Here is a 27246-nt window from a genome sequence, read left to right on the forward strand (position 1 = left end):
AAAATGCACGACTGCCATCAAAGGATGACCTGATCTATAAAAAACAACAAGAAAGCTTGGATGACGGCTGCACTCTTTGAAGAATACGTGCAGCACCTTGACCGCAAGTTTGCGGCCGCAGGGCGCAGCGTTTGTTCGTCGTCGATAATTGCCCAGCTCACGGCGACATTCAGAACCTGCAGGCAATCAGGCTGGTCTTTCTACCCCCGAACACGACGTCGCTATCGCAGCCGATGGACCCAGGGCGTCATACACCATACCAGGAAAATATATCGCTACAATCTGTTGAAGCGAATGCTCTTTGCTATGACAACGGAAAGGAGTATAACATTGACCTCTCGGTGGTATTTGCCTCATTGTTCACGCATGGGGGCAGGTGGAGGCCACCGTACCGTTATTCGACGGTGTTTTGAGCCGCCGGTTTTGTGAAAGAAGAGGCAACCTCCGCTGAGTTTGCTGTCACCGCTGTCACTTGCCCGTTTGATGAAGAAGGGGAGGACTCTCTGCGCTCGATATGAGGCTTTGCACGCGGACGAGGGGTGCACTCCAATCGGATTCTCCGAGTACGCAAATGTCGAGTGCACAGTGCAGACGTGTTACGCCGACATCGACAGCGAGATAGCTGAGATCGACCGATTCGGCCTCTAATGTTGACAGCGATGACGAGCCCTCCCGAGCACCCCCTTTGGCGGATGTCATCGATGCCTGAGTGTTGTGCGCAGCTTCGTCGAGTGCAACAGCGGCGAGGCTGAGATGCTGCGCCTCATTGACAGGCTGGAAAATATGACTTTCAGTGCTGGGAACTACCGAAGCGTCAGTCACGCATGGAGGAATTTTTCTCCAAGTAGGCTGACTTGCCACAATAAAGGTGTGACTTCCGTACATCACGTTTTCTGGCTGATTTCTTTGATTTCGCGTTGTTTCGGATAATTGGGAATCCCGCTTAATGGGGATATTTTTCTCGGGCCGAGGCCTTCGAATTAACGAGGTTTTACTGTATTACTTTATCTTATTGCACCAGAGGGAATCCACGAGGCGCCTCTTTTGGAGCTGTGCCAGTGGTAAAGTTGCCAGTGTGATGAAATGTAAGGCAGCACAGGTTATGCCATGGGCACTCTTTGTCTGCCTCAGTTTTCCTTTCAGAAGCCTTTGAACATGAAATATTTGTTTATTCGGCTTTTACACAAGTGGCTTAAATGAAATTTCCTTGATCAGCCAGGTGAATAGCATGGGCTCGATCTGTTTTAGCCAGCTAAGATCAGTATAATTTAAAAATGATGTAACTTTGTTATTTATGCTCATATACAAGACGGATGAAACAAAAGAACACAGACCAATGCGCTGACAAGCAACCAGTGTTTATTCTTTCAGGCAGCATATATACTCAACCACTTCTGCAAAACAACAAACAACAAAAGGATGAAACGAGCATGTGCAGAACAATACTGTAGTCAATCTGATAAGAATGAAATCTCCTTCGGAAGGAGTGAAAAAATTAAAGGGAGCCTTACACGTGCCTTACCACGTTTGTGAATATGGAAGGCTTCATATATTAGACGTGGACGCTCATCATGTTATACTTGTATTCAAATGCTGCATGACGAAGGCTACATGCAATCAAATGCTAAACCTCACAACAGGATCTCGAAGTAGGATTGGTATGAGTGGTGCGCAAGCCGTCTATGAAGACTCGCACCATGTGTATGGTGTAGGCGTGGTATATGAAAGCTACGGACGAGATCATAGGGGCTCGTTACCAGATTGCCAGTGCATTGCAGGCTAAGATAACTTGTTCGTTAATATATAATTGCAGATTTGGTAAGCACCAACGTGCTGTAATCCTGACTACACTGTACTTTGCACGTACTACTATGTTTCTTTAGCTGAGGCATTCATGGTTGAGCCATCTTGCTGGTGTAAACAACGTATGCCGTTCCCTCTTTGAGAATAAGACAAATATTTACCATTTGAAAATCTTGCTAGGCTGGCTATATTCACGCGGTCTTGATGCTCTCTTAGAAAGGCAAGTTGACAAGTTAGGGATTAGCGTCGTGCTTGGCCTGCTCGTGTTTTATATGGCATCGGTTTGCTGAGTTACAAAACAATGAGAAAGCACTCTGTGCCCCTTAAGGTAAGAGAGGCTCCTCGGTGTAAATGTTCTGAGGCAGCTGTGACATCTTCATGGGGGAGTAATCTGCAGCAGTTTATATTATAGGCGCGGCGAGACATGCCGACATGTCATTGGCTGCTTCTCAGCATTGCTGACCTGGGGTCTACTGGACGCAACAAACAGCCTTTGTGCAAGATATCCACAGAGCCCTCTCTTTCAGATGCGTTTTGCTGATGGGACTCTGAAGAAACTCATGTTTCCTTTTCCAAATTAAGAAAAAGAAACTATAAGAAAAAGTTCAGTTGCCAGGAGTCGAACTCATGACCTCCAGGTCCGCGACGATGGCTGGCGGGCGTTTAGCCCGCTGAGATACCGCCAAACGCGTAACGGGGGCTACATGAACGCGCCTTTTATCTTTCACAGTGCTCTTGGATGGATAGATGGATGCTTTGAGCGTCCCTTTTATAACTGGGGGCGGTGACATATGTGCACCAGGCTCGAAAAAAATAAGAGGCGCCATTGCTACGACCGTCCCATTCGGCGCGTTTCAAGAGAAGTGTAATTTCGTCAATGCTTGTAACACACCAGGAGGTGGTGGCTTTAGCTCAAGTCTCGCTCATAGCATCCATCCATGTCGAAAAATAGCTCTCCGACACTCGCCTGGCTGTCGCACCGTGTTCCCCGCTCGCCCTGTGAGAATTAACGGCCGAGCTAGAGGGAAGACACGACGTGCGTAGCGTTTCTCTCCGCGTTTCACGGCGCTTTGAATGAGTGCATATCGGGTATCAGTGTTGTAATGTGCTTTTTGATGCCATCTTCATGTGGGATTCACCATATTCGGTTTACACGTATGGTATGTTCAGAACTTCAGCTACCGCAAGGGTAAATCATGATCATGGGCATTTGGCGTCGGTACGGAGATGGCCACTAGGTGTCAACGTGAGTGCGTCCACATCAAGTGGTGCTATATCTGTCAAACAAGAGTAGACAGTGTACAAGCTCTCATATATCGCTACGCAATAAGGACTACTTCTTTGACGACACATTTCATTTTCGTGTTATACCGATTCCTATAACAGAGGGATCAGCCATCTTTTTTTTATTCACTCTGTGGTGTGCTTGTTGTAAACACAAAATGATGGCTAAACTGAAGGGAGCAGTGTGTTTAAAGTTGGATACATTTGCTGAGGATGACTATTGTGCCACTGCATTCTGTAGTGAAAGGTTTATTTTTAAAAATGTCATTTCAGGCCATCTAAACATTTGTTCGACGTGACCAATGCTGACTGGGACAGAATCAAACTGAATATAGACTCAAAATGCCGCACTGCATTTCGGCGTAAGAAAAGGGGCCTGCCTTTGAATCCAAAGGTGAGTATCTCTGTGATTAGGGAAGTGGATGATGGCAATGCAGTTGAAGCTGGTCATTTCAGCACCACTTCGGTGTGTTGCACAGTGGGACCACTATCTAAAATGTACCCGTAAACTTAGGCAGCATGCCAAAATATGAAAACTGAAGGAGGCTGCTAGTAGTCAACATACAAATATTATAGTGCAACATTACACTGCAGAGAAGCATACACTCTTTGCTGTGCCTTCTCTCAGTGGCTCCTGTCGTTCCCTCTTCTCCTGGTCCTCCCTTATTCTGTTAGTCATCTTTTCCAGATTTCCTCCAACTTTTACAGGTCAGAGTCAAGAAAATGGCCAGCATAGCTTTGTCAGTCTGTAGTGATATGCTTATGGTGAAGCACACTGTAATTGCTTGTGTTGTTCAATATAATAATTGGCGTTTTATGTCCCAAAACCACAATATGATTATGAGAGATGCCATAGTGGAGGACTAAGGTAATTTCGACACCTGGGGTTCTTTAACGGGCACCTAAATCTAAGCACGCAGGCCTTTCTGCATTTCACCTCCATCGAAATGTGGCCGCTGCTGCCGGGATTCAATCTCATGACCTTCGGTCAGCAGTCGAGCACCATAACCACTAGACCACCATGGCGGGTTTGCTTGTGTTGTTCATCATACTATATTCAAGTATGCATAGCACTGATATATGTGGATGAAGGAATTATCAACATTATTAAAAAATATTTCAGCTGATAGAAAAAGCAGCCAGGCTTTCTTTTCTTGTGTGTATGGGCAAAATTGGTGAAAAAAATCCATGCTGCATGTCGCACGCCTTACTTGTCGCACCAAAGCGCCATGGTCAAACAGGTATCATGATACCAATGTGCATGAAAAATCGAAAACTTTTACTAAAAGTTTTCATGCATGTATGTGACACGATGATGTGGAAGGCCAGGTATAGCATGGTTGCTGTCAACTGTGGGCTGGTCTAGGCAGCGTTGTTATAAATGAGTATGTGAACACTGATGGCTACATATAGCAGTGAGAGCCATAGATTGTTGACCATGCTCAGTGGTGTGTAAATCCAGTTAAATCGCAAGGGGGACACACATCTCACTATAGTGGCCATTTGTTTATTTATTTATTTATATAAATATTAAATCATGCTTTGAAATAAAATTAAAAAACATGGCTGATCCCTCTGTCATAGGAATTGGTATAACACGAAAGTGAAACGTGTCTTCACAGATGTAGTTGAGCGTTTGTTGCGCATTCTTTCGCCCCAAGGACGATGGAATGAATGCTACAGCAACAAATTGTAACGTCACGCGAAGAACGGCAAGCCGCTCGAAACTTGCAATGCGCTGCTCAAGCAGAAAGGATGCACGGAACGAACATACACAGGATGAGAGCGAACTAACTGTCACATTTGTAACTTATTTCTGCATGAGCACCGCGCTCCTTTTGCAAAAGCGGCCGCTGCAGTGAGCCAAGTGACCTTCGTGCTCTCAACGCGAGATGTACAAACCACCGCGATCACGAGATAAGCGCATGCACAAGCGAGCACGCCCTGTAGGCGTGGGCGCTCGTCGCAATGGTGACGACCTTTCAAGCGCGCTCTTCTACGCTCTTCGAGCCCTTCGCGCCATCTCGCTAGTGATAACGAAAACACGCTGTAACACAGATATCTGAGTACAGCCACCGGCATGGGTGTATATAAATAGCTCGCCGTTAGCATTGAGAACGTGCCATCCGTGGCCAAATCGTTTCGCGCTGCGGGTCGCAGGGTCGGTAAGTTCGATTCCGGTGACAAACTTTTTCTTCTGGTTTTTTTCTTTGCCCACTGTTAGTCTTTATATTTTACAACTTCATATCCGGGACGGAAGTACATCAATGGAGCCTGGGTGGACCCCGGCATAGAACACTTTCGTGTAAAAAAAACGAGAATGGTTCCCAGCTCATGTAAGTGTATTGTTCTATTGAGTCTTTTCTAAAAGCGGTCAAGGGCAGTTGCGATTTCAATAGTCTCATGTAGAGTGGAGGGTATTGAACACAGGCCTACACACACTACAGAGTAAATAGCATTAACAAAAAAGTTCATTGAACTATACTTAACTCTCAAGCAATTCAAATATATGTCGTTTGAAAGATAAATCTCAAGGGGAGGACAATGCAAGGGGTGTCCCCCCAGCCTGAACACAAGGGGGTTCAGGATCCCCCCCCCCCCCCCCCCCGTGGTTTACGCGCCAGTGACCTTGCTAATTAACCTTAAACCTTATGAGCATTGTTCATGAAGGTTGTACTGTCAGTGCCACAGTTACGTAACAGAGGTACATAATAGGTATTACAATAAGTGCAAGCCTTTTCTTGAAGTATAAAAGTTTCATTCAGAATAGTAGTATTTTGAATAGTAGTAGAGTATTTGAATGGTATGTGTAGAGAAAAATAAACTCCCAACTAAGTTTTGATGCTTACTGTTTGTTCCATTGCAAGAGTAGTTTTACCGTATTTAGGCGATTGTAGGTCGACCTATTTTGTCTAAATTTGAAATTTGAAATACGAAGTTGGGGGGTCGACTTACAATCGAAACCGAAACTAGTTTGTTAGGTCGATTTACAACCAAAACCGAAACAAACGAGAAATCAGGCGCGTTGTGGCATGGTTACGACATTATGTTTACGTTTTGGCTCCACCTGTAACATATACCGTGTTTTCTCGTGTGTAACCCGCACCCTCAGCACGGTTCGCAGAAAATTTTCTAAAAATGATTTTTTGCGTATTGCCGCGAAGCTAGCTTTCCTGCATGGCTTTGAAGCTCCGCCGTGAAGCCACCTTTGCACACCGGGATTCGAATTTTTCTTCAGCGACATCGTAAATAAATTTCCTTTATGAAATGCGCTCGCGCTTTTTTTTTCTTTTTTTTTTGCCGTGCGATTTTAAGGGGGGCCGACCTACATTCGAGACGACTTACAATCTTGTAAATACGGTAAGTTTATGAACACCCCCCATGTTATGTAACACGGATTATATCTGTATACTTGATGAGCAGGTTGAGTAACCACAACTAATCATGGTTGAAGTGTAAATTGCAAGCCTCATACAGTGTAGTTCCTTGGTACATGCAAAGGACAGGGACCAGACTCTGATGTGCATGTCTTGTTTTGCAGAATTATTTGTGTGTCTTTATTGCAGAATTACATATTTTCATAATGGTAATGAGTGAGCATGCCTATTAATTTTAATCTGAGGTTTCTTGTGAGTATTTGTAGGCAAAGCTATTTGAAATGTGCTGCTTTTCAGGTTTAAAACTGTCCTATTGTTCAGTTTTGGTGTTTCTTGGAACTTATGGTTTCCCAGTTCTCGTAAATCCTTCTGTTCTTTAAAAAGAAAAACTCACAGCCAAGAATTTATAAACTATGTTATATGTTGTTTATTATTTTCATAGCATACCATAACCTTTGTGGAAAAATTGTGGGACAGCACCAATCCAGTTTACTGCGGTTTTACTTGTCTGTGGACAACCACTATTGCATGTAAATGTGATTTTAAATAGTGATCTGTAGCTGCAGCATTGGTTGCTTTTCCAGGTACCTGGTTCAACTGCAACAGGTTCATCTAGTTTCCAGAAATCTGGGGCGTCCCAAAATGAGCCAGAGGTGTCAGAGGATAGCATGAACAGCATCGAGCTAGTTCCGCAAGCCTCGGAGTTTGCACTTTCTCTCTGCAAACGATTGAGGATGGAAACAATGAGGGAAGCTGAGCTAGCAGCTGCTGCTGCAGTGTCTGAAGGGCAGGTATGCTGGTCATTATGTTATACTACTGCCCAACCTGTGCTCTTTTGGCTTATAGCATGGCTTATAACATCTTCTGATAAAAAAAAAAAAGGAAATCAAGATCAGCAACACTGACAGCTCGGTACCTTTCCTATGAGGTGTACTTTTTCGAAGTAATTGTCTGTATAATGCTCTTATTCTCAATTTTTTTCTTTAGTCTAGAGCAGGGGTCGGCACCCTTTTGAGGCGGATTCAGTGAATTGACAATAATGATGTACAAAACTGGAATAGAAATCATGTTTATTTTCAGCACACGTGTCACAAGGTTGCAATTTGAAAACATAGGATGCGACTTTTGGTGCTGAAGATTCTTAGCCAACTCACAAATATCTACATCAAGGTTGTTCACCAATAGATGTAGAAAGTCGTGGAGGTGTTCATCGATTATTTGGGAGGTGTTCATCGGTTTACATAGGGGGGAAAGTGTTTCTGACGTGCCGGGAGCCGCATAGTACTGCCCCACAGGCCGCAAGTTGCCGACCCCCTGGTCTGGAGAAATGCACAGGTGTGGCACAGCTGTGCCAATTCCTCGAAAGGACTGCATTTACGACTTCCTGCGCCAAGTTGCGCCAAAGCCGTCATATTCCCTGAAATTGCACCATGCTGCTCCAAAACACAGTTTTAGCAGAAACCCACAGCAATATAAATAACTATGGTTCTGCTTCATCTGCCATTTCGGATGGAACTGAAGCCAGCAAAAGTAGGCCTAATATCTGACTATGCCGCGCTCACTTTTATGGTGGTAATATAGTCCTGCATTCTCGGCTTGCCAGGCAGCCATTATTTCCATGCAGATACATTGCATCTGTGATGTTAGGAGCATCAAGAATTTGCCCGGACAAGTGGATTGCCATGGCTATGGACGGTGTGCCATCTCCGCAAGACACCATCGTCTCCTTCTTAACCTTACTCTCTCAAGTTCAGACACCACCTGTGCTGAGCATTTTTTGCGACATCAGGTTTTTTGCGAGCTCTCTCAAGGTCACGGCTAAGGGCAGCACTAATAGGGAGCGCACAAGGCTAGATCATGTCACGTGATTGTTGCGCTGGCGAAACTTGCTGTGTCGTTTGGACACCTCTTTAGGTGGGCCACTCTGAGGCCAGATTCACTAGCTATGCTCATCACACACTCTTCAGAAAGAGCAGCGTGCGCTGCAGGAACAAGCAGTTGAGACACATGTTTCAACGAAGATGATAAACATACGTTGTAGTAAACAGCCACAGTTGCTGAATGATATACGAAAATAATGTCCACTGAATGGTTGAAAAAACTCCTGAGTGAGTGTTTGATAATTTAGTGTCTGGAGGGAACCATGCACGTTAATCCACCTACCGCAGGTCACATTTTGGCCAGATGCATAATGTAATCACCCCTTTCCTTTTTCCAAGGCGCCGTTAGTCTAGTGAAATTCCCGCCTCTATTTTTCTGCACCCACTGTGGCTGCATCGAGTCCAAGTGCAGCTGCTCGTGAGGCCATGATCACCTTTTAATTACTGTGACCATACCAGCACCGCCAGGCTGCTAGGAGCTTCTCGGAGGCATCAATTAGATGTGAAGCATCTTATAGTGGAGTTCAATCCGGTGGTGGTGGTGGTGGTGTGCGGCGTGACCACCCTTACTGCGCATGCGCATACCTTTTCCACTTCCCCTCTCCACTCCCGCTCTCCCTTTTCCCTCTCCACATCACATCTCCCCTTCCCTTCCCCCCTCATTTCTCTTTCCCATCCCATCCCACTCCTCTCCCCTCCCATATTTCCTCCTCTCCCCGTTTCCCCTCTCCCCTTTCCCCCTCTCCCTCCCCTCTGCATTCCCCCTCTCCACTTCCCCTCTACCCTTTCCCCCTCACCACTCCACCTCTGAAACGCGGGCTCTACATGCCGAAACACTGCTTCGCATCGCCTCATAGTCCCCTTTAGCGGGAGATGGTGTGATTTTTTAGCTACTTTACCATTTGAATAGCTTTGACATGGAAATTTATTCGCCCTAACTATCATAAAATAGTTTCCTAATGGTGCTTTGTTCCTGTGCTATTCCAAAACTAAAAGGGATCGCTTCATTTTTAATTTTTATTATTTTTTTTACTAACTGCTCCCAAACATAAGTTCCCTGCTCGATTAAGTGCTTCAAAAACTAACTGAGCTGTTTTGTCCCTGAATACAGACAATTTCGTTTTCTTCAACTGCAATAAAGCACTAGAGAGGCAGCAAGATTGAATATGGCATGTCAAACCACAGACCGCACATATAGGTACACATTAAAGGATCCCAAGGTTGCAGAATCAATCTAGCATCTCCTACTGCAACAAGCCACATAATCATGTGGTTTTGGCACTTCATACCCCAGAATTTTAAACTTGAATGAAAAATGTGATTATAGAACATGCCATGCGTGGAAGTGGACAAGATCATTCTATACACAGAGCCTGAATTATTAAAAGGACCTTTTTGTATTTTTGCAGTAGTCAATTGAATGCTTAGTTTAGTAATCAATTTCAGTAGTTGAAACCACAAATTACTGTGGACAAATACTACACTTTCCTATTATACGTTCAGTGCCGAATGCCTAACTGATTCACAGCATTTGTTTTCTTTTGAATCTAACCATAGAATTCGAACTTGTTCAGAATGGTTCCATTGCTTTGCTCGGCATTGTTCAGCTTCGTGTTCAGAATGGCTGCATTCGTTTCAGTCAGTTCAGGTTCAGTTCAAGTTGCAAAAGATAAGCTTGACTGTCTGTTAAAATTCACTTCTCATACTGATTTAAAAAGCCCATTGTACTGCCTCACATGGCCATCAGCTATGTTCTTGCACAGCATGGTGTAGATCGCAGAGCTCTTTCTGTAAGTGCTCTTCAACTTTCAGTGTATACCCAGATTCTGTTACATTATAGGATCAGACAGCACATAGTGTCGCAACTTCTGCAACTCTTATAACTGCTAGAACTTCCTCACAAATACTGAAATGACCAAAACAGACATCCTTGTCCTCATGTCATATAAAATGCACCGGGCCTTCCTTGGAGTGCTGCAATGAGCAAGTTAGATGCCCTTGTACTACACAACACATATGAAGAACTTCAGGTGGCCATGCTGATTGGCCCAAAGAGATCGTCTCCATCAAACACAAACAGGTCAGACACTCCTCACGAGAGTAGGATAGCCACTCCGACCACAGTACTTGGACGAGGATCTCCAACAACGAAGAAAACATCATCACTTCAACAGTCCTGAGAAACATAAACCTCAAATACCATGAAATTTGCTGTAGGGCTGTACACAAAAAATACACCAAGAGCATGGCCAAGTTGAACTGAAGTATATTAGAGAGATTTAGTTTTCTGTAACCTTCTTAACATTTGTGGATACGGGGTTGCCAGTACCGTTGATGGGAGTAGCAGAGCTGGTGGCAACATTGTGGGGGGCTTTGTCCAACTACAATGCATTTGAAAAATTTTTCAGTTGTGTTAGTGTTCTCATCGAAAGAAAATGATGAAAATTACATCAGTTAATGATTATCTTACTGTCAATGCAGTTAAGTGAAATATGTACGTCACTGGACTGCTGTTAGCTATGTGTGCCTCTGGTTATGCTTTGCATCATCAAATAGCGCTGCCAGTGTTGTTGCTCCTGTATGATTCTCCACTAAACCGTATTCTGCAAATGGTGAGAAAGAGGGAATTTACAAATTTGTTTCGTCCGTTTCTGTGGTACAGGAGCTAAGGTGCTCAACTACCGAGCCGATGGTCGTGAGTTTGATCCCGGCTGTGGTGATCGCATTTCGATGGAGGCGCATTGCTAGAGGTCTGTGTACTGAGTGTCAGTGCACATTAAAAAACACCAGATGGTCAAAATTTCTGCAGCCCTCTACTATGGCATGCCTCATAATCATACTGTGGTTTTGGCACGTAAAACTCAAGTATTATTGTAATTTTGTGTCAGAATTGGCCAAAAATCGCATGCTCTCTTCTTCGCAATGTCATCAACTGTGCAGCAAGCAGGCCTTACATGTATTGGCTGATTTTATGATTGAAAGAACATTCTCACCAATAGTATTGTAGCTCATATTCAGTTAAATGAAGTATAAATATGTATGATATCAAAATTGCAGACAAAATGTGTTATATTTGCTCTTCTGGTGACAGTTGTCTGCATAGTGTTTTGTCTTCTACATTTTTGTGAGGGGCAACCAGCAAACTAGATGTATGCTCTTTCAAACACTACGTGCCCGAGTCAGTCTTTTGTCTGCGTATGCATTGGTCCATACTGATGCATATTGTTGCTTCCAAAACCATTGTATGCTTGCCAGTGCATGCCAGCTCTTTTACATGCCTCGTGAACTAGGTATCTCAACAGACATCACCTAATCTTTCACTGATTGAGAGCACTTCAAAATGCACAATCCGGACTTGGCTGCTATCCGTCAGTGAAGCTGGTGCAGAACAAAGCCAGTCCACAGCAGGTGCTTGCATAGCTTGGCCATACACCAGTGTGAACACACACTCAAATAAGACAGTTGTACTTTGCTTTTTCTGTGGCATCATGTAGCTACCGTGGCCGCCATGGTGTGCTTACACATGCTGGCATCGCAGACACCTGCATTGGAAGTATTGGTCAACTAGTTCAGAGAAAAGAGAAGAAAAGAAAATGCTCTAGGTCATGATGTATAGTGGCAGTGTACTGGACACATGCCATCCCCCTATGTAGCTCCCAGTGTGCTTGTGGTGACAAGAAAAGAGAAAGCGCTTGCCTTGTGCTCTAACTTTGCCTATACTTGACGGATTAAAAAAAGTTTTGTGGCAGGAGATTTCTCTGGCAAAATAGGCTAATCATTCGTAATGGTACTAGGTGCAAAACAGTAGCCAAGGGACAAAAGAACGAAGACAAACCCTTGTCTAGTGTTTTGTGCTCAGTATGATTATGAATGATTTGTTCCATCTAGTCCAACTCGCAACTCTCTTGAGTTATAGACTAATCATAAGGCATTCTGTGATAACTTATCAAAATGTTGCTGGGCCCGTTAATTTTTTATTCATTTAGTGTATAGCACCATGTTCTTTGTTGTTGTATAAGCAGAATTTTTAGATATTGTTAGCATAGCTTGTTTGTGTGGTTTATGTGCTGGTACATAGCATTACCATCTTAAGTGCCAATGTGATTGATCAGAGCATTTCTGCTGACTGAGTTTACCCGTGGCACTGATGCAGTTATATTATAAGAAGCACAGATGATGTGATGATCAGTGGCTGTGGGTTGTAAATTTTGTGTTATTCTACATTTTGTTAACATAATGTTAATCATTTGGTAGTATTTTAACTTTTGTTTTTCCTTTTGCATAGGTATTCTGCACACAGCATGGTGACTTCCAAGTTGTTCATGCCACTGCTGAGCAACTTGCCCAGATCCAGCAAACACACCAGATTCAGATTTTAAATGGAAACCATATTCTGGCAACAGCTGTAGATGGCTCATCTGATGATAATCCAACTGTTACTATAATTCCTTAAAGCAGCTCTAAACATTGCATGGAAAGCTAATAAACATGTTATTTATTAATGCTATGGTATTATCTTTACTGGCAATGAGTAAAAAGAACATTTTTTTCTTTCGTGATAGCTATTCCATGAATTATGAGCAGGCCATTTTGTTGTGCCATCTTTTAGTTGATTGGCCTCTCATTGCAAAATGCTGCTGATCGGAGAAAAAAATTCACCGACGATTACGGTACTGCCTAATGCGAATTCTGAGCATAGCTTTGTGTTGGGGCAACGCCAACTGTGTTTGAAGCTTTGACTTTCTGCAGTCGTAGCAATGTAACATTCGTTACATATTGCCGCAGGAACTGCCAGCGCTCGAGTGCTAAGCATTCGCTCTCTTTCGTCCTTGTTCGCTCTATCGGTTACGCCGACACCAACGGCGGCACTGCTCATCGGGTGTCTAAGAGCTGCGCTCAAAAATGCCAGGCCTGCGCAGAACGCACAGTGCAGTCTTATCGAAAGCTGGAAGAGCTGCCTTTCTAGAGCCCGTTCTAAACTCTCATATACAAGTACACATGTAAGGTATCCACTACACCATAAATCATAATTTTTGTGAAGTAGGACTGCACCCGCTACGCTATTATTCGTTTTCCTGTGGATAAGCAAGGTACCCACTACACATCTGTAAGGTATGTGAACTTTGTTGATGCTGTATCTTTGTTGATGCTGCATGTGGCTGATGACGATGAAGAATTATGGCTGAGCACTTTGCAGTGGGTGGGAAAACCACACACTCGTTGCGCAATTAGCATTGTGTGATGACTGGTTGTTATTTTACTCTTCTGCCACGCTCTGTTACATAGGTTAACGCGATTCCTTGCCCAACATGACGCCTCTATAGAGTCTTTTTGCAAATGAGTTTCAAGCACCAACGTGGCTCTGTGGTAGAATGCTCGACTGCCACGCAGAGGGCCCGGGTTCAAATCCCATTTTATGTGGTTTTCAAGGCTGGTGTTTCAGGCATTGGTATGCTGTATGTGGTAATGAAAAGGCAATTGCTACAGACTTGTGAACATAGGAGGGCTCTGCATGACATTTAAAATGCAGATTTACCACTTTGTGTCTAATTTGTGGAGAGCTAGAGTACAGCGTTGCTAACACCGGAACACTTTTTACAGTACTGAAAATGCAGATTTCTTTGTGTGTGCTGCTAGGTTTCTCAAGTGATGCGCATTTAACCTGAAGCACTTGTGAGAGGTAATGCCAGTCTATGAGAAGTCCTTAAACATTGTAAATGACACACATTGTGATGTTCCAGTATAAATGCACTTATTAGGGGAAGTGTGGTTCCCTTTAGCATCTACCATTGCATATCTAATTTTGTTTCTTTCATATTTAATGTTTTTTCATGTTAATGTCTTCAAATGCTTGCTAATCATGGTTATGCACTATTTTAATTAAATCTGCTAGTCAGGCAACTAGGAACGAAAGTCGAGTATTTCTGTGCACGACTGGATATTTCTGCCTCGCGGATTGTTCACTGTTGACCTTGAGCCTATAAACACGTTTTATTATTGTTAAGTAGTTACAGTTCATACCTTGGTTTAATGATGAATTTCCCAAACAACTCTGGGAATTATTAAATGTTTAAAACATCATGCTGTGACGCCCACTCTGTTACAACATATCACAGTTAAGTTTTGAAATGTTTGCACATAAATAGTTTTGCAAGAAAACTTGACACACTCGTACCCTTTTTGAAAATAGTGTTGTTACAGCGCACAGTTCTGTTATATACAGATGAACCTCATTTTATCAAATAGTGCAGTGATTGGGAAATAGTTGGGTGTAGCAAAAATTAAATATGTAAAATAAAAATAAAATGGGCCGGTAAGCATGGAGGTGTAAAGACTTGATGCTCACAATTGAAGAAACCCTTGAAGATAAAAACAATGTATAGTATTGAGGCGAGAAAAACTGCTGCAGTAAAGCTTATTTTTGGAGTTGCACTCACCATCTGGGTCATTTCATCACGAGTGTACCTGGTGGATAATGCACCAGCTTCAATCCTGGTGCAAAAGATCATGGTATCATATGTTAACTTGGGAAGTAGTTATTCGAGCAATGTTTTTTGGAAAAAAATGTTGCGTTGCCATGATGGCGCTCTGAACATCGTGCACAAAGTGAAACTGTGTTATGCAAAATAATTCCTACAAAATCATTGCTTTGAGCCAATACTGTGAAATGTTATTTTCATTAATCTGGAGGTTCCGCTCTTTCGTGGCGATGATAGTTTATGAATCTTTGTTTCAATTAACTTTGTTTTTGACAATAGGGAAATAAGGTAAAATGCAGAATTTTTATCGTTTAGTAGAAAATAGTGTACACAGATTTTTTTTTTTTCATGAGGAATATATTTACATCGCAAGCTTTATGAGCGCTTATAATAAGTGCAATAAGTGCTGATATGTGCTGTGTGAACAATTATAGCAGAAACGTGACAAAATTGTGACGTTTGCAAAAATAGCGTTTTGACCCATGTTGCAACTTCATTTTTCGCAGATCAGTGGTTCAAGTAAAAATATGGCGTATAAATGATTGTGTGGCATGCTTTGTTGGTAGCTCATGCAGAAAGCTTTAAAAGAGTAAGTTTTTAAAACGAGGAGTGTTTTGAACTGAACAAGACGGTTACACGAAGTTTCTCTTCACTGCATGGCACGTGGGCTTCCGTGGGTGCCTCTACTGCACAATTAATGCAATAGCTAAACGATGGAACTCTGGCCCTGTTCTCTGATGTCGCCGAAAAAGCAAACGCCGGCACAGATGCTAAGTGGAGTCCACGTTGAGAGCTTGATGGTCGAAGGAGGCAGAAAATATTAAAAAACCGAGGAAGATACTGGTAGATGCCAGTGTCATTAATGGGCACACCAAATCATCTTTCAGTTGTACATCTGGGATATTTATTTTCGTAGTAGTACCACCTAGCGGTAAAAGAACGTTTGGGCACACGTCAAGACACACTTTAACTAAAGGTAAGCATACCTTAAAAACGTCATTAAGTGTTACGCAAACGCGCATACCTAAATTTTCAGAAGCCAAAGACGAAGTACCAGAGCTGCCCTTCCGGCCATCGACATTACATATTACCTGCCCCCTTGGGCCCCTTGGACCAACACGGATGTAATATCTGTCCCCTGGTCCAAGGGGGCTGTGATTATGTTCCAGAAATGTTTTTTTTTTTTTGGGGGGGGGGGGGCGAGGGATGTCATGTCAACACCTCTCTGTGTGTGTGTGTGCGCGCGTGCGTATGTGCGTGCGTGCGCGCGCGCGCATTTCGCTAACAGTTCAAAAACGCATTACGACAACAAATGAGCGGAGATCGACCAGAATCACATACGTTCGTGTAAACGTCCGTAGGGGGCCGCGGTTGATGTTGCAAGCCGATGGCTTAAGATGAAAGAACCACGATTCCAGTAGTTTTCTTTTGCCCCACTTTCGTTTACGAGCCAATGTCGTCGCATCGTTTATGTCGAAGCTATCTCCTGTGCAGGGGTGTGCATGAGTGCATAGGTGGCGAAACGTTTACGTTATTTTGTCGATAATTGTTTTGTTAAATTTGAGTAAACCTTTTTTAATCATGAATTCACCCGTCTTATGGAACATTTTTGCGCCTAAAGAGATGTGTACATCTTGCATCTGCGATTTTCTAATGGGAACAAAGCGCTTTCTTCGTTCCTAGCCCGCGCGGCACACGTTTATTTCATCGTTTCATAGCACTCTAAAGAGCATTCTAAAGTCCGTTACGTAAGGGGACAACTTCCGGAAAGGCATTCATGTGCAGTGACACACGACCAAGGAGTATCTCCCTCCCGGCAATGTTCCTTTTCGGAAAAGCAGATCCCGTATTTACTTTTCGAAAGTAAAGGGTGCTCTCGCTCACAACGTGCACTACTCAACAATACAGCCTTTCAGCAAAGGCTCCGTGGGTGCTGCCTAATCCCCTCTACGATGTTGTAAATATGCGTGACCCCCCGAAAATGCACTGCCGAGACTGACGTCACCATAGGCGTGCGCAGGGTTCCCCTTCAGGAGGGGCGAAGGTGGGCGAAGGTTCAGCGCAACGTTGGCCCCCCCCCTCATGTGTCTAGGGGGCGGGGCGGCCCCTCACTGCCCCCTGCGCACGCCTATGGACGTCACCCCTTCTACGCCCGCATCAAGTCGCTAGCGCCGTCATGTTGAATTCCGGCAGTGTCACTTGCTTTAGTGCAGTGCATTGTGGTCTGCACAGTGGGCGCCGTCAGCAGAAGCCGCAACTACAACAGCGTGGTTTTAGGCGCGAAGCACCTTGGGGTCTCGGCTTGTCGGCGTGTCATGTCACGGTAAATCAAGTTGTCAAACTATGGTCAAAAACAAGTGTGTATAATTAGTCAAAATCGGTTCAGAATAAACTAACATGATTTAACATAGTTTAAAATAAAGGAATAATCAGTATTTAATTGCACAAATTACAGAAATTTGTTAAATTCCGTCTCAAAATTGCCTTCAAATGCCAAGTTTTCTCCTGTAAAGCATACGTCGTAGCATGTTGCGGTGTGTAACTCGAAGACAACTTACGGCAAGTCTGCCTCTCGATTAAAACCGGTTCAACGCAAGAGAGGGCGCCACCGACTAAGCAAGCGCGCGATTGCGCCTCCCACCGGCGCTTCTCCGACGCCCAATCAGCGCGCCGTGTGGCGAGAGAGCGAACAGCGCGCGTTGGCTCCGGAAACGCTATTTCTGAGATGGGCGCTGAAGGAACGAGAACGTGCTCTCGCCCACGAAAGACAACGCCGACGCAGGGCTGACCAAGCTGTACGCGTTCAACAAGCAGCGGCCGCTCGGCAGCGCAGGCAAGCCAGCCCAGAACTGAAGGCCCAGAAAACTCGGGAAACACCGGCGCACACTGCATGCTTCGCCCCTCCCCAGGTTTCACGTTAGTGGAGCTGAAACAACCTTTCATTCGGCTCTCTCTACGTGCTGGTAAAGTTTTTTAAAAATATTTTCTCTCCTGCTGATTTAACGAGCCGCGCCTCTTTTTTTCTCTTCCCGCTCTCTTTTTTCGTGGCGCTCATATGAGAAACCGCAGCTAATCTCAGAGGCCACGAACCACCTAAGGAATCCAAGAGAAAAGACTTATGGGCTAGTTGCTTTGTTACTTTCAATGAAGTCATAGTGCAGAAAAGACAGGGACCAAGAAGAGGGCAGGACGTGCGCTACTCACAACTGAGATGTGAATAGCGCACATCCTGTCCTCTTCCTGGACCCTGTCTTTTCTGCAAAGGGTCATTTAGAGCTACGAAATGGGCTTACTGTGAAGTACTGTACTTTTCGCCCGTGTGTGAGGGGTATTAGTTAAAAATACGAAGAAGACTGTCGAAACCTCCCCCGCTCTCCGTACAGGGACAAGAAATCGAAACGTTCTGGACAGCTGTGAAAGATGACCACACTCTTTTTGGGCCCTCCGCTGGAACGATATAACCCTTTCATGTTCAAGACGCACCCGCCGCAACGGCGTGGGAGAGCGGAGCGCGTTAATCAGCGTGTCGTTGCGTCGCAAAATGGCAATGCATGGCACTACGCCCATGACTACGCCTCTCTTTGCAGGGTCTTTCATTTCTGACGGTCATGCGCTCCGCAGCCAGTTACAGGGCCGCCATAGGCGTACAGAGGAGAGCCAGCCCAAGTAGGCAATGTTCGCACCGAAGTGGCTTTTCGACTGTGGAAAGGAATTCTAGAAAAAATGATGGTTGATCCCTCTGTCATAGGAATCGGTATAACACGCAAGTGAAACGTGTCGTCACAGAAGTAGTTGATTGCTTTAGTGCATCGGTATATCAGAGCTTGTATGATGTCTATTGTTGTTTGGCAGATGTAGCACCGCCTGATGTGGACGCACTCACGTTTACGCCTAGTGGCACATCTCCGTACCGATGACTAACGCCCATGATCATGATTTAACCCTTGCGATAGCTGAAGTTCTTAAAATATACGTGGACACCGCATATGGGGGGTTGAATCTCGCGTATGGCATCAACAAGCACATAATAAACACTGATACTCGGTATGCACTCCTCCAAAGCGTCGTGAAACGCGAAGATAAACGCTACGCGCGTTGTGTCTTCCCTCTAGCCTGGCAGTTAATTCTCACAGGGCGAGCAGGGAACGCACTGCGACAGCCAGGCGAGCGTCGGAGAGCTATTTTTTGATATGGATGGACGCTATGAGCCAGGCGTGGGCTGAAGCCACCACCTCGCGGTGTGTTAAACGAAATTACACTTCTATTGGAAACGCGCCGAATGGGACAGTCGCAGCAACGGCACTTTTGTGTTTTGTTTTTCGAGCATGGTGGCACACATGTCACCACCTCGTTATAAAGGGGGACGCTCATAGCATCCATCCATCCTTCCATGCAAGAGCACTGTGAGAGGAAAGTGTGAAAGATAAAAGGCGCGTTCATGTAGCCTCCGATATGTGGCAATAAAGAAAAAAAAGTTTGGCGGTAGCTCAGTGGGCTAAACGCCCGAGAGGTCATGGGTTCGACTCCTGTCTGCGGAACATTTAGATGCGAAGTATCTTAAGGCGGAGCTCAATCTGGTGGTGGTGTGCGGCGTGAGCACCCTTACTGCGCATGCGCATACCCTCTCCACACTCCTCTTCTCCACTCCCCCTCACCATTCCCTTTGTCCTCTCCCCTTTCCCCTCCCCCTCTCCACTTTCCCTCTCCCATACCCCTCTCCACTCCCCTCCCCCTTTCCACTCTTCCTCTGAAACGCGGGCTAGACATGCCGAAATTCTCTCCTGCGCAACGCCGCGATGAGCTCGAGCGCATGCGCGTCCCCTCCCCTTCTCTCTCCTCTCCTACGCTGCCCCCCTCTCGCCCGCCTGTCGACCGCGTTCCCCGCTCGCCCTGTAAGAATTAACGGCCAGGCTAGATGGAAGATACGACGCGCGTAGCGTCCCTCTTCGCGTTCCACGACACAAGGTCGGTAGCATGCCCAACGAACGCCAACGGAACGCGATCGTGCAAGTGCTCTGGCTTCGCATCGCCTCATGGTCCCCTTTAGCGGGAGGTGGTGTAATTTTTTTCTTTGCCATTTGGTGGCGTTCATTTTGCCGACGCATTTCCGTGACGGAAATACGTCATGAAAATCTCGGACCCCGGCATTAAACACTTTCGTGTTAAAAATCTAGATGATTTCCGGCGCAGGTGGCTGTTTTGGTCGGCGGTACATGACAGAACAACAAAATTTCGGGGCGGCGGGGCTGCAGCCCGGTCAGCCATCCCCTCGCTACGCCACTGCCATAGCGATGTGGAATGAAGCTCTGAGCCCAATGCGACAGCAGCGCAAGAACTTACAGCCTAGCGAGCAGAAGCAGCCAAACTGGGCCCTGGCCCGACTAGAAGCGAGTGCGATTCGCGCGTCTCCCCACGTCGTCTAGACCGTGCATGTTTGGTAGGGCCATTGCCGCAGGACCGCGATGTGGAGCACGCGTCTCACCCTTAATTTTCTTCACGCCCCTACTGCACTGTTGCACGCACACGACGCAAAGACGAAGTGAACACGTGCTTTTAAGTGCGTAGCACTTTGGAGGCCCGGCTTGTCGTCCATCAACTGTCTCATGTCGCATGGTCACGCAGTGGTCAATACATGCCTCGAACAAGGCTAAATGTACTCAAAACTAGTGCAAAGTAAACTAACAATGTCTAATATAATATAAACTATAGAAATAACCAAGAAATAATCGGAATAAAATACCTAACATCGCGAAAAAACGCCTCTGAAACATCTGGCTGATACCTGCGCCGCGTAAGAGAGGGCACCACCGCCTCGACAAGCGCGAGGTTGCCGAGGCGGTGGCAAGCGCGCGATTACGAAAAGAATCGCTGGGTTATTTAGACTACACCAAGACCTACACAAGAACGACATTCAAGCAGGGTATTGTGCGGGATTTAGAACTACACCAACACCTACACAACTACATTAGCGCAACATTAACCGCAGAATTAGAGCTGATAAACATGATGAGTGGTTTTCAGCGCAAACGACGAATACACAGAGAAGAAGGAACACGAACACCAGTGCTGTTCTCACAACTAACTTTATTAGCAACGAAACCACACATTTTAAAGCACAACCTATCCCACGTGGGCACACGTCGATGACGCCAGACCAGCGATACATAATGTATCACGAGGCAAAACAGTCCAAGAAAGCAATCTCTCTGTCATGCAAGGTGACATACCTTCAAAAAAGGCCCTAGATGTGTAAGTGTGCCGTCTATCACCTTGCATGACAGAGAGATTGCTTTCTTGAACTGTTTTGCCTCGCGATACATTATGTTTACAGGTACACCTTTGATTTTGTACTGTATCGCTGGTCTGGCGTCATCGACGTGTGCCCACGTGGGATAGGTTGTGCTTAAAATGTGTGGTTTCGTTGCTAATAAAGTTAGTTGTGAGAAAAGCGCTGGTGTTCGTGTTCCTTCTCTGTGTATTCGTCGTTTGCGCTGAAAACCACTCATCATGTTTAACGCTATCCAACTCGCCCAAATGTCGGTTCAGAAGAATTAGAGCTGGATTAGGGCAGAATTAGCGCTACATTAAAGGGGTACTGACACAAAAATGTGTTGCCGGGAGTTTAAATAAAACTTGCTGGAGTAGAGACCGCCTATACTTGCCAATGGGGGCCGCAGTGAAGCCGCGCCGCGCGCGCGGCGGCCATCTTGCCATAGGCAAGAACCGGGAGCCAAAGCGCGCCCGCCGCGCTGATCGCGTCTCTCCGTCGTGGTTTTTAACGGTTATGGCGAGCATTAAGGGAGAAGTTGTCAAGAATAAAATCCAAATGGCCGATAAGAATGCAGTCAGTTTCATTTCGATTCTTTTGCGTTTTCCTTGCAAGCATGCACACCGATGAAGGGTCTGTATCATTGGTTTTTAAAAATAATCTCCTCGTAGAGCACACCTCACTTCTTGGCACTCATTTTCCTGTTTATTTCATTCGTCATGTGACAGAGTTTTACGCATATGTGGAGTTCGGCCACTTTCTTTGAGCGGAATATAATTGTGGGTGTCCAAAGCTCCACACTCAAGCATATGCTCATCGAGAAGGATATGTTCATCAAGGCTTGAAAGCCATTGATTTTCTCAAGACCAGCTCATAACCTCCAAAACCAATAGTTTTTGAGTTTGCATGGACGTGCTTCAAATATGGCATTCAGCTTGCAGTCGACACTATTTCAATAGATATATAGCATTTCGATACTATTTCGTTGGATCGGCTCTCTCTTATCCTCTCAATGAATCAATTAAAAATGCCCAAGTGGCATCCTTTGTCGTAAGTTTAAGCCAGCGATCATATATACATGCAGTCTGTCATCATGCACTCCAGTCCCAAAGTCCACGTATCTAACCACTTAGTCACCCACAATCTCAACATGTTTCCTCATTTGTCATCAACAATCAAAGTACAGCAGAGTTTTTGTGCTGCATTGGGCTAGCTTTTCGAGACAGTGACTCATCTGTGAAGGCAGCATTTCCTTTGATGGAATTCTGTATACCGTCGTATAGTGCACTCTGCTACAGGTGCTCGATTAAACTTCGAATGTACATCTCATAAGCTGATGGAGAAAAGAAGTGCAGCGTTAACGCAAACGCCCGCAGCTCGGATGGATACGTGCCTTTCTGGTCTTTTCGTGCCCTGTGGAGGGGGTTGCTGTATGTATGCATGGGGGAAGACCGCAGTGAACACCCCCCTGCCTACTCAGACATGAGCTTTTGATCCTTGATCTCGTTTATTATCGCTTGAGGACCTAACCTCGCTCTCTTTGGTCCAGCCTGTAATTTTTCTGCTGCAGAATTTTGATCTTGAACTGTTTATCTCCCCTTAGGGAAACATGAAGCGTTTCTTTGTAATGCTGCCGTGTAGGTGATGCAACTGTCACATCTTCAACAACTTTTTTCAATTTGAACACATACGTATAACGGCCGGAGTACCCCGGAGCCTCGGTTAGATCGCTTTATTTGCAGCTGAAACGAGCATTGCACAGTTTAGACCTACTAGTTTTACTAGCTGCACTGCATAAAACAAATATACAAATCACAAAAGAAAAGGCACGAATGTAAGAAAAACAGGTCCTTGTGTATAGCCCAAATGACGTTACTTCGCCTCATAGTTGCGAGCTACCCTTTCATAACACAACAGGGCAACCGATAAAGAAATTTGGGGAGTCGCCTATTTATATAATTTCAACGAAAAGCAAACGGTGCGTCCTTGCTCCGCACCAGTGGTATCAACAAGCACAAGAATGTGTATCACTAGGTTTTGCAAGTGTTTTACAAATGCGTCAAGCACAGTCGGACAACTACCGGGTCGCAGCCTAGTCCGGTCGAAACAATTCCAGTGCCTCTTTCTAACATATGTGATCGCCGTATTTTGACTTCCAGACTTCCCGTCAAACAGCCTGCCCCGACGGGCTTCTAACACTTGGCTCCTTGAGAACCGGTTAGGAAAAAAGAAAGACTGTCAGATGTGAATTAGAGACCAGATTGCGAGCTGTCAGCATGCGTTCCGGCATATAGAGAAGTTTTCATCAAGCTCGAAATCTTCTGCTTACAACTTGAACTTCACCCCAGAGTACCTTTTCACTCGATTTATATAGCCGTACGCAACGCATGAGTATACCCAACAACGTCCGGACGCCCCACCACGAGGAACATCTGGAACATCTATGCGCGCCCGCTGCAGCATGCGTTGCGGAAGGCGCGCCTTCTGTCTATGGCAAGATTGGCGGCGCGCGGCTTGCAACCTGAGGGGGCCCTCCACTCCCGCAAATTTTATTTTACCTCCTTGGTCATAACACGGCACATGGTTTTGCTGCAGCGCGCGACAGATACTTAATTACAGGCTCCTCATTACCGACGAGTGTCAGTTACGGTTTCAAAGACGACAAGCCTCCGGTGCAAACTATCACCACTATCACCACCTAGCAGTGTCAAGCGCTCGATCACTTCAGCACACAGAACTGTGAGAGCAGCCGCCGAGAAGTAGGCTGCTGGAGCCAAGGAAGTGAAAATAAAATTTTATTTAAACCTCTTGGCTGGAGCGAACGCGGCGAAAAACATGGCGGCTATGACGTCATCATAACTTGTTTCGGCATGGTCACGTGAGGGAAGTAGGGGTCCCTAAGGGTCCCTTTGAGGGTGTCAGTAGCGCGAGGATGTCGATCGCAAACTTCAAAATTCATTTAAAATAACTGCCAAGATATATATATATACACACACACACACACACACACCACACACACACACACATATATATATATATATATATATATATATATATATATATATATATATATATTATATATATATATATATAATATATTATATATATATATATATATATATCGATGTTGGTATTTTGCAGATGTTATACGCATGTTCAGCGGAATCGATCCCGCTGGCTATCTCGGCTGCGAAATATGTTGTCAGTACCCGTTTAAGCATGTGGGGTCCTATCGCCCTCTATAAAGCCGTTTGCTTTATAGGGCGCGTGCGCGAGACGCGCACGCGCGTCTCGCGTAGTAGACGCAGTTAGGTTTAACAGCCGCCGAGCGAGAAGTGGCGCTGTGCTCGCGCGATCTAAGCTTAGCGCGATGGCGCCGGCAGCGCCGCCTGGCGAAAGAGAGGTTAGGCCGGCGCACACAAAACAACAGCAAGCCTCTTTGGGGTTTGGCGGCGTGCGCTGACGGACGTCTCCCGCGGTGGGTTCATGGGCGCGATACTCCGGCTCGAAGCAGCATATATGACCAGCATGCAGAGACTTGGGTTTGTGCCGACACCCAGAATAAATTCAGGCAGAGAACGTTTGCAATTCACTCTTCCTTCGCTTTTAAATTCGTATGTACATAATAGTTTTAATCTCTTCAGTTTCTTCAAACAGTGCTTTGCGTGCTATGTACGTTAAAGGGACCGACAACTGATTTTTCTCGACCCATTTTTTTACGACGCCACAGAAAGCTCACCCTTCGCAGTGTTTGTAGCTGCAGTAGTTAATCACAGAAGCACGTAGTTATTTTACAAGCAGTATTTTTCGATCTGAAAGGCTCTAAACACGGATGCAGCTTTCCTCCAGCAACGATGAGAATTGATAGCGATGCCGCCAGCCCTTTTCGCGATTTGTGAAAGCTATCGTTGTTCTGCTTTCGCAGGAGTTCCTGTAACTATGCTTAACCCCTTTATTTATAGCTTTTCAACTATTTTTGAAAATAACAAGCTGTTATTTTCAAATTGGATAGCGCGAAATCGACAAGGACTACAAAGGACCACAGATGTACAGGACAGGCGCTCCTGTCCTGTACATCTGTGTTCCTTTGTAGTCCTTGTCGATTTCGCGCTATCCAATTTTGAAGATTATGAACCAACTAGCCCAGCAACGTATACGATGAAACAAGCTGTTACAATGAGATGATGTGGCATTATACACCTTCCCTGTATTTGTACCGCGTTTGTGTGCGCATGTGTCCAAGGTTGTCTGCGCCTATGTCATGGGTGGCTTATCCCGGCGTCGTTACTCTCTCGATGCACGAGCCAAGCCAAGTCATCGAAAACGTCACTACCAGGGGCGTAGCCAAGGGGGGGGGGGGGTTGGGGGGTTCAAACCCCCCCCCCCCGAAATTTTTCAGTTTGCTTGCGGATATAGGCACGCACACATACAAACGCACGCACGAACATACATAAGTATGGTTGAACCCCCCCGAAAAAAATTTCTGGCTACGCCCCTGGTCACTACGCATATGCGCGGCCGCGCCGAGTAGCAGCGCGCGTCATTTCTGAGACGAGGTGTAGGTAGCCAAACTATGTCGCTCCAAAATCCTAGCGACCTGGAAACTGCGTGCACGGTTGCATGAGCACGCTGAAAAGTTGCTCAAGACGCGCTGACGAGCATGGAATCATTACGTCACGCGAAGGCAGCGCCACTTTATTGCATGCTACTAACGCAGGCCTATATGTGCATTATTATGGAGCAGTACCTTTTATATAAAGAAACGAACAATATTTCAATACTAACAAAAAAATCGTCGACCGCGTACAGCAATCAACGGTCACGTGCCGTCTTCATCGGATCATTCATGTTTTTGCCGCCAGAGGCGCCACAGGTCATTTTTCGCGACTTTCAATTAAGAATAAAAATATATCCATCTCTCACGAAAAAAAATATTCGGCAGATCCCAGGTACCATGGGAGTCGATGTTATGCGAAGCATGCGGCGGGTAGGTGACTGGCGTAACTTTTTTTAGCGAGCGACACGTTACAAAATGATACTAAAGATTTGTATAAATTTTATACGCACACATATATGCTGAAGAGCCGCATATGTGTTATATAACCAGTGTGTTTACGGTTGGGTAACGCTGTCAATGGCAACGTGGGTATTACCAACACCAGAAGCGTTAAAGGACCCCTGACAGCAAAATTTTTGTTGGTGACTTTTTTACAGTAATTTGTAGCTTTGTGTCTGGTAATCCCTTAGTTAAATCGTAAATGCTCTAGCATATCGTATAACTAATTCTAGCGTAGTTATTGTGACCATTTTAGCGTCACTTCAAAACGCCCGCCTAAAAACCACAATAAACTAGCCCCCATGCGGGCGATCATCAAAGACCACGTGCACTCAAGCTGTGGTGACGTTTAAAGCGCGATTGAAAGTATGTGGGTGCCTCGGTATGGGTTAACCTGTTAAGCGCGTGTCCCCTCACGAAAACTACCTCGAGAGCAGGCCGACAACAAAGCGAGAGGGGTGCGAAACAATAGGCCACGCCGGGTGCCAGTCGTCGTATTGTGCACGTGCGCCCCGCAAACCTTCTGTGACGTCCACAATATTTGCTTTACTCGTGGAACGTCACGCGGGGCCTCTATCTACGTCACACCAGGATGTCGCGAGGTGCAGCCAACTCAAATGAGCACTCACGCTTACTTTAAACCAAATAAGATATCTTAAAGGCAACGTTCGTCACTAATAATTGGTCAGATGTGCCCCCGTATACAGGAAAGTCAAACAACCACAACATCTCGAAGTTTCAATTTCGGTGTCAGGGGTCCTTTAAGGTGATGTAGTGCTTATACGTGTCCCGAGACACACGCACGTTTCACGAACCCGTGTGCATGTGTGGAAGAAGTTCTTGACAGTTCTTGAACAGGGCGTCATCACCGTGATCAGTGAGCACCAGCAGCTGATCATGACTTGTTATAGTATCCGGTCGTGATCGTGATGATGAGGGGTCCATGTGTAGTGAAGTATGTGGTATAGTAGAGCTGTTGGAATTCGTGGATGCCTCGGTCATTTCGTCGACAAATTGTCTGGCGACAGAGCCGGCGACATGTCGGAACTGAAGCCACCCTTCGCGTTGGTGAGGTATAGGCCGTCGAGGCTGGTAGGCC

The 27246-nt window shown here is 45.5% G+C and overlaps 1 protein-coding gene and 1 long non-coding RNA gene across 2 annotated transcripts in view; both read left to right on the forward strand.

Moving 5' to 3' along the window:
• The first annotated feature begins 3369 nt into the window (after positions 1-3369).
• Positions 3370-12855, forward strand: LOC119393618 (uncharacterized). Its single transcript, XR_005183943.2, has 3 exons — positions 3370-3481; positions 7049-7255; positions 12630-12855. It is a non-coding gene; the product is annotated as an uncharacterized LOC119393618 (long non-coding RNA).
• A 7283-nt stretch (positions 12856-20138) lies between these two features.
• LOC125756469 (uncharacterized) overlaps positions 20139-27246 on the forward strand; it is a 16600-nt gene continuing 9492 nt past the window's right edge. The window contains exon 1 of the mRNA XM_049411309.1: positions 20139-20214. Within this exon, the coding sequence (XP_049267266.1) occupies positions 20139-20214 (76 nt within the window). The remainder of the gene's footprint in view (positions 20215-27246) is intronic.

Source organism: Rhipicephalus sanguineus, chromosome 1 (assembly GCF_013339695.2).
Source record: "Rhipicephalus sanguineus isolate Rsan-2018 chromosome 1, BIME_Rsan_1.4, whole genome shotgun sequence".
In the NCBI taxonomy this organism is placed as follows: Eukaryota; Metazoa; Arthropoda; class Arachnida; order Ixodida; family Ixodidae; genus Rhipicephalus; species Rhipicephalus sanguineus.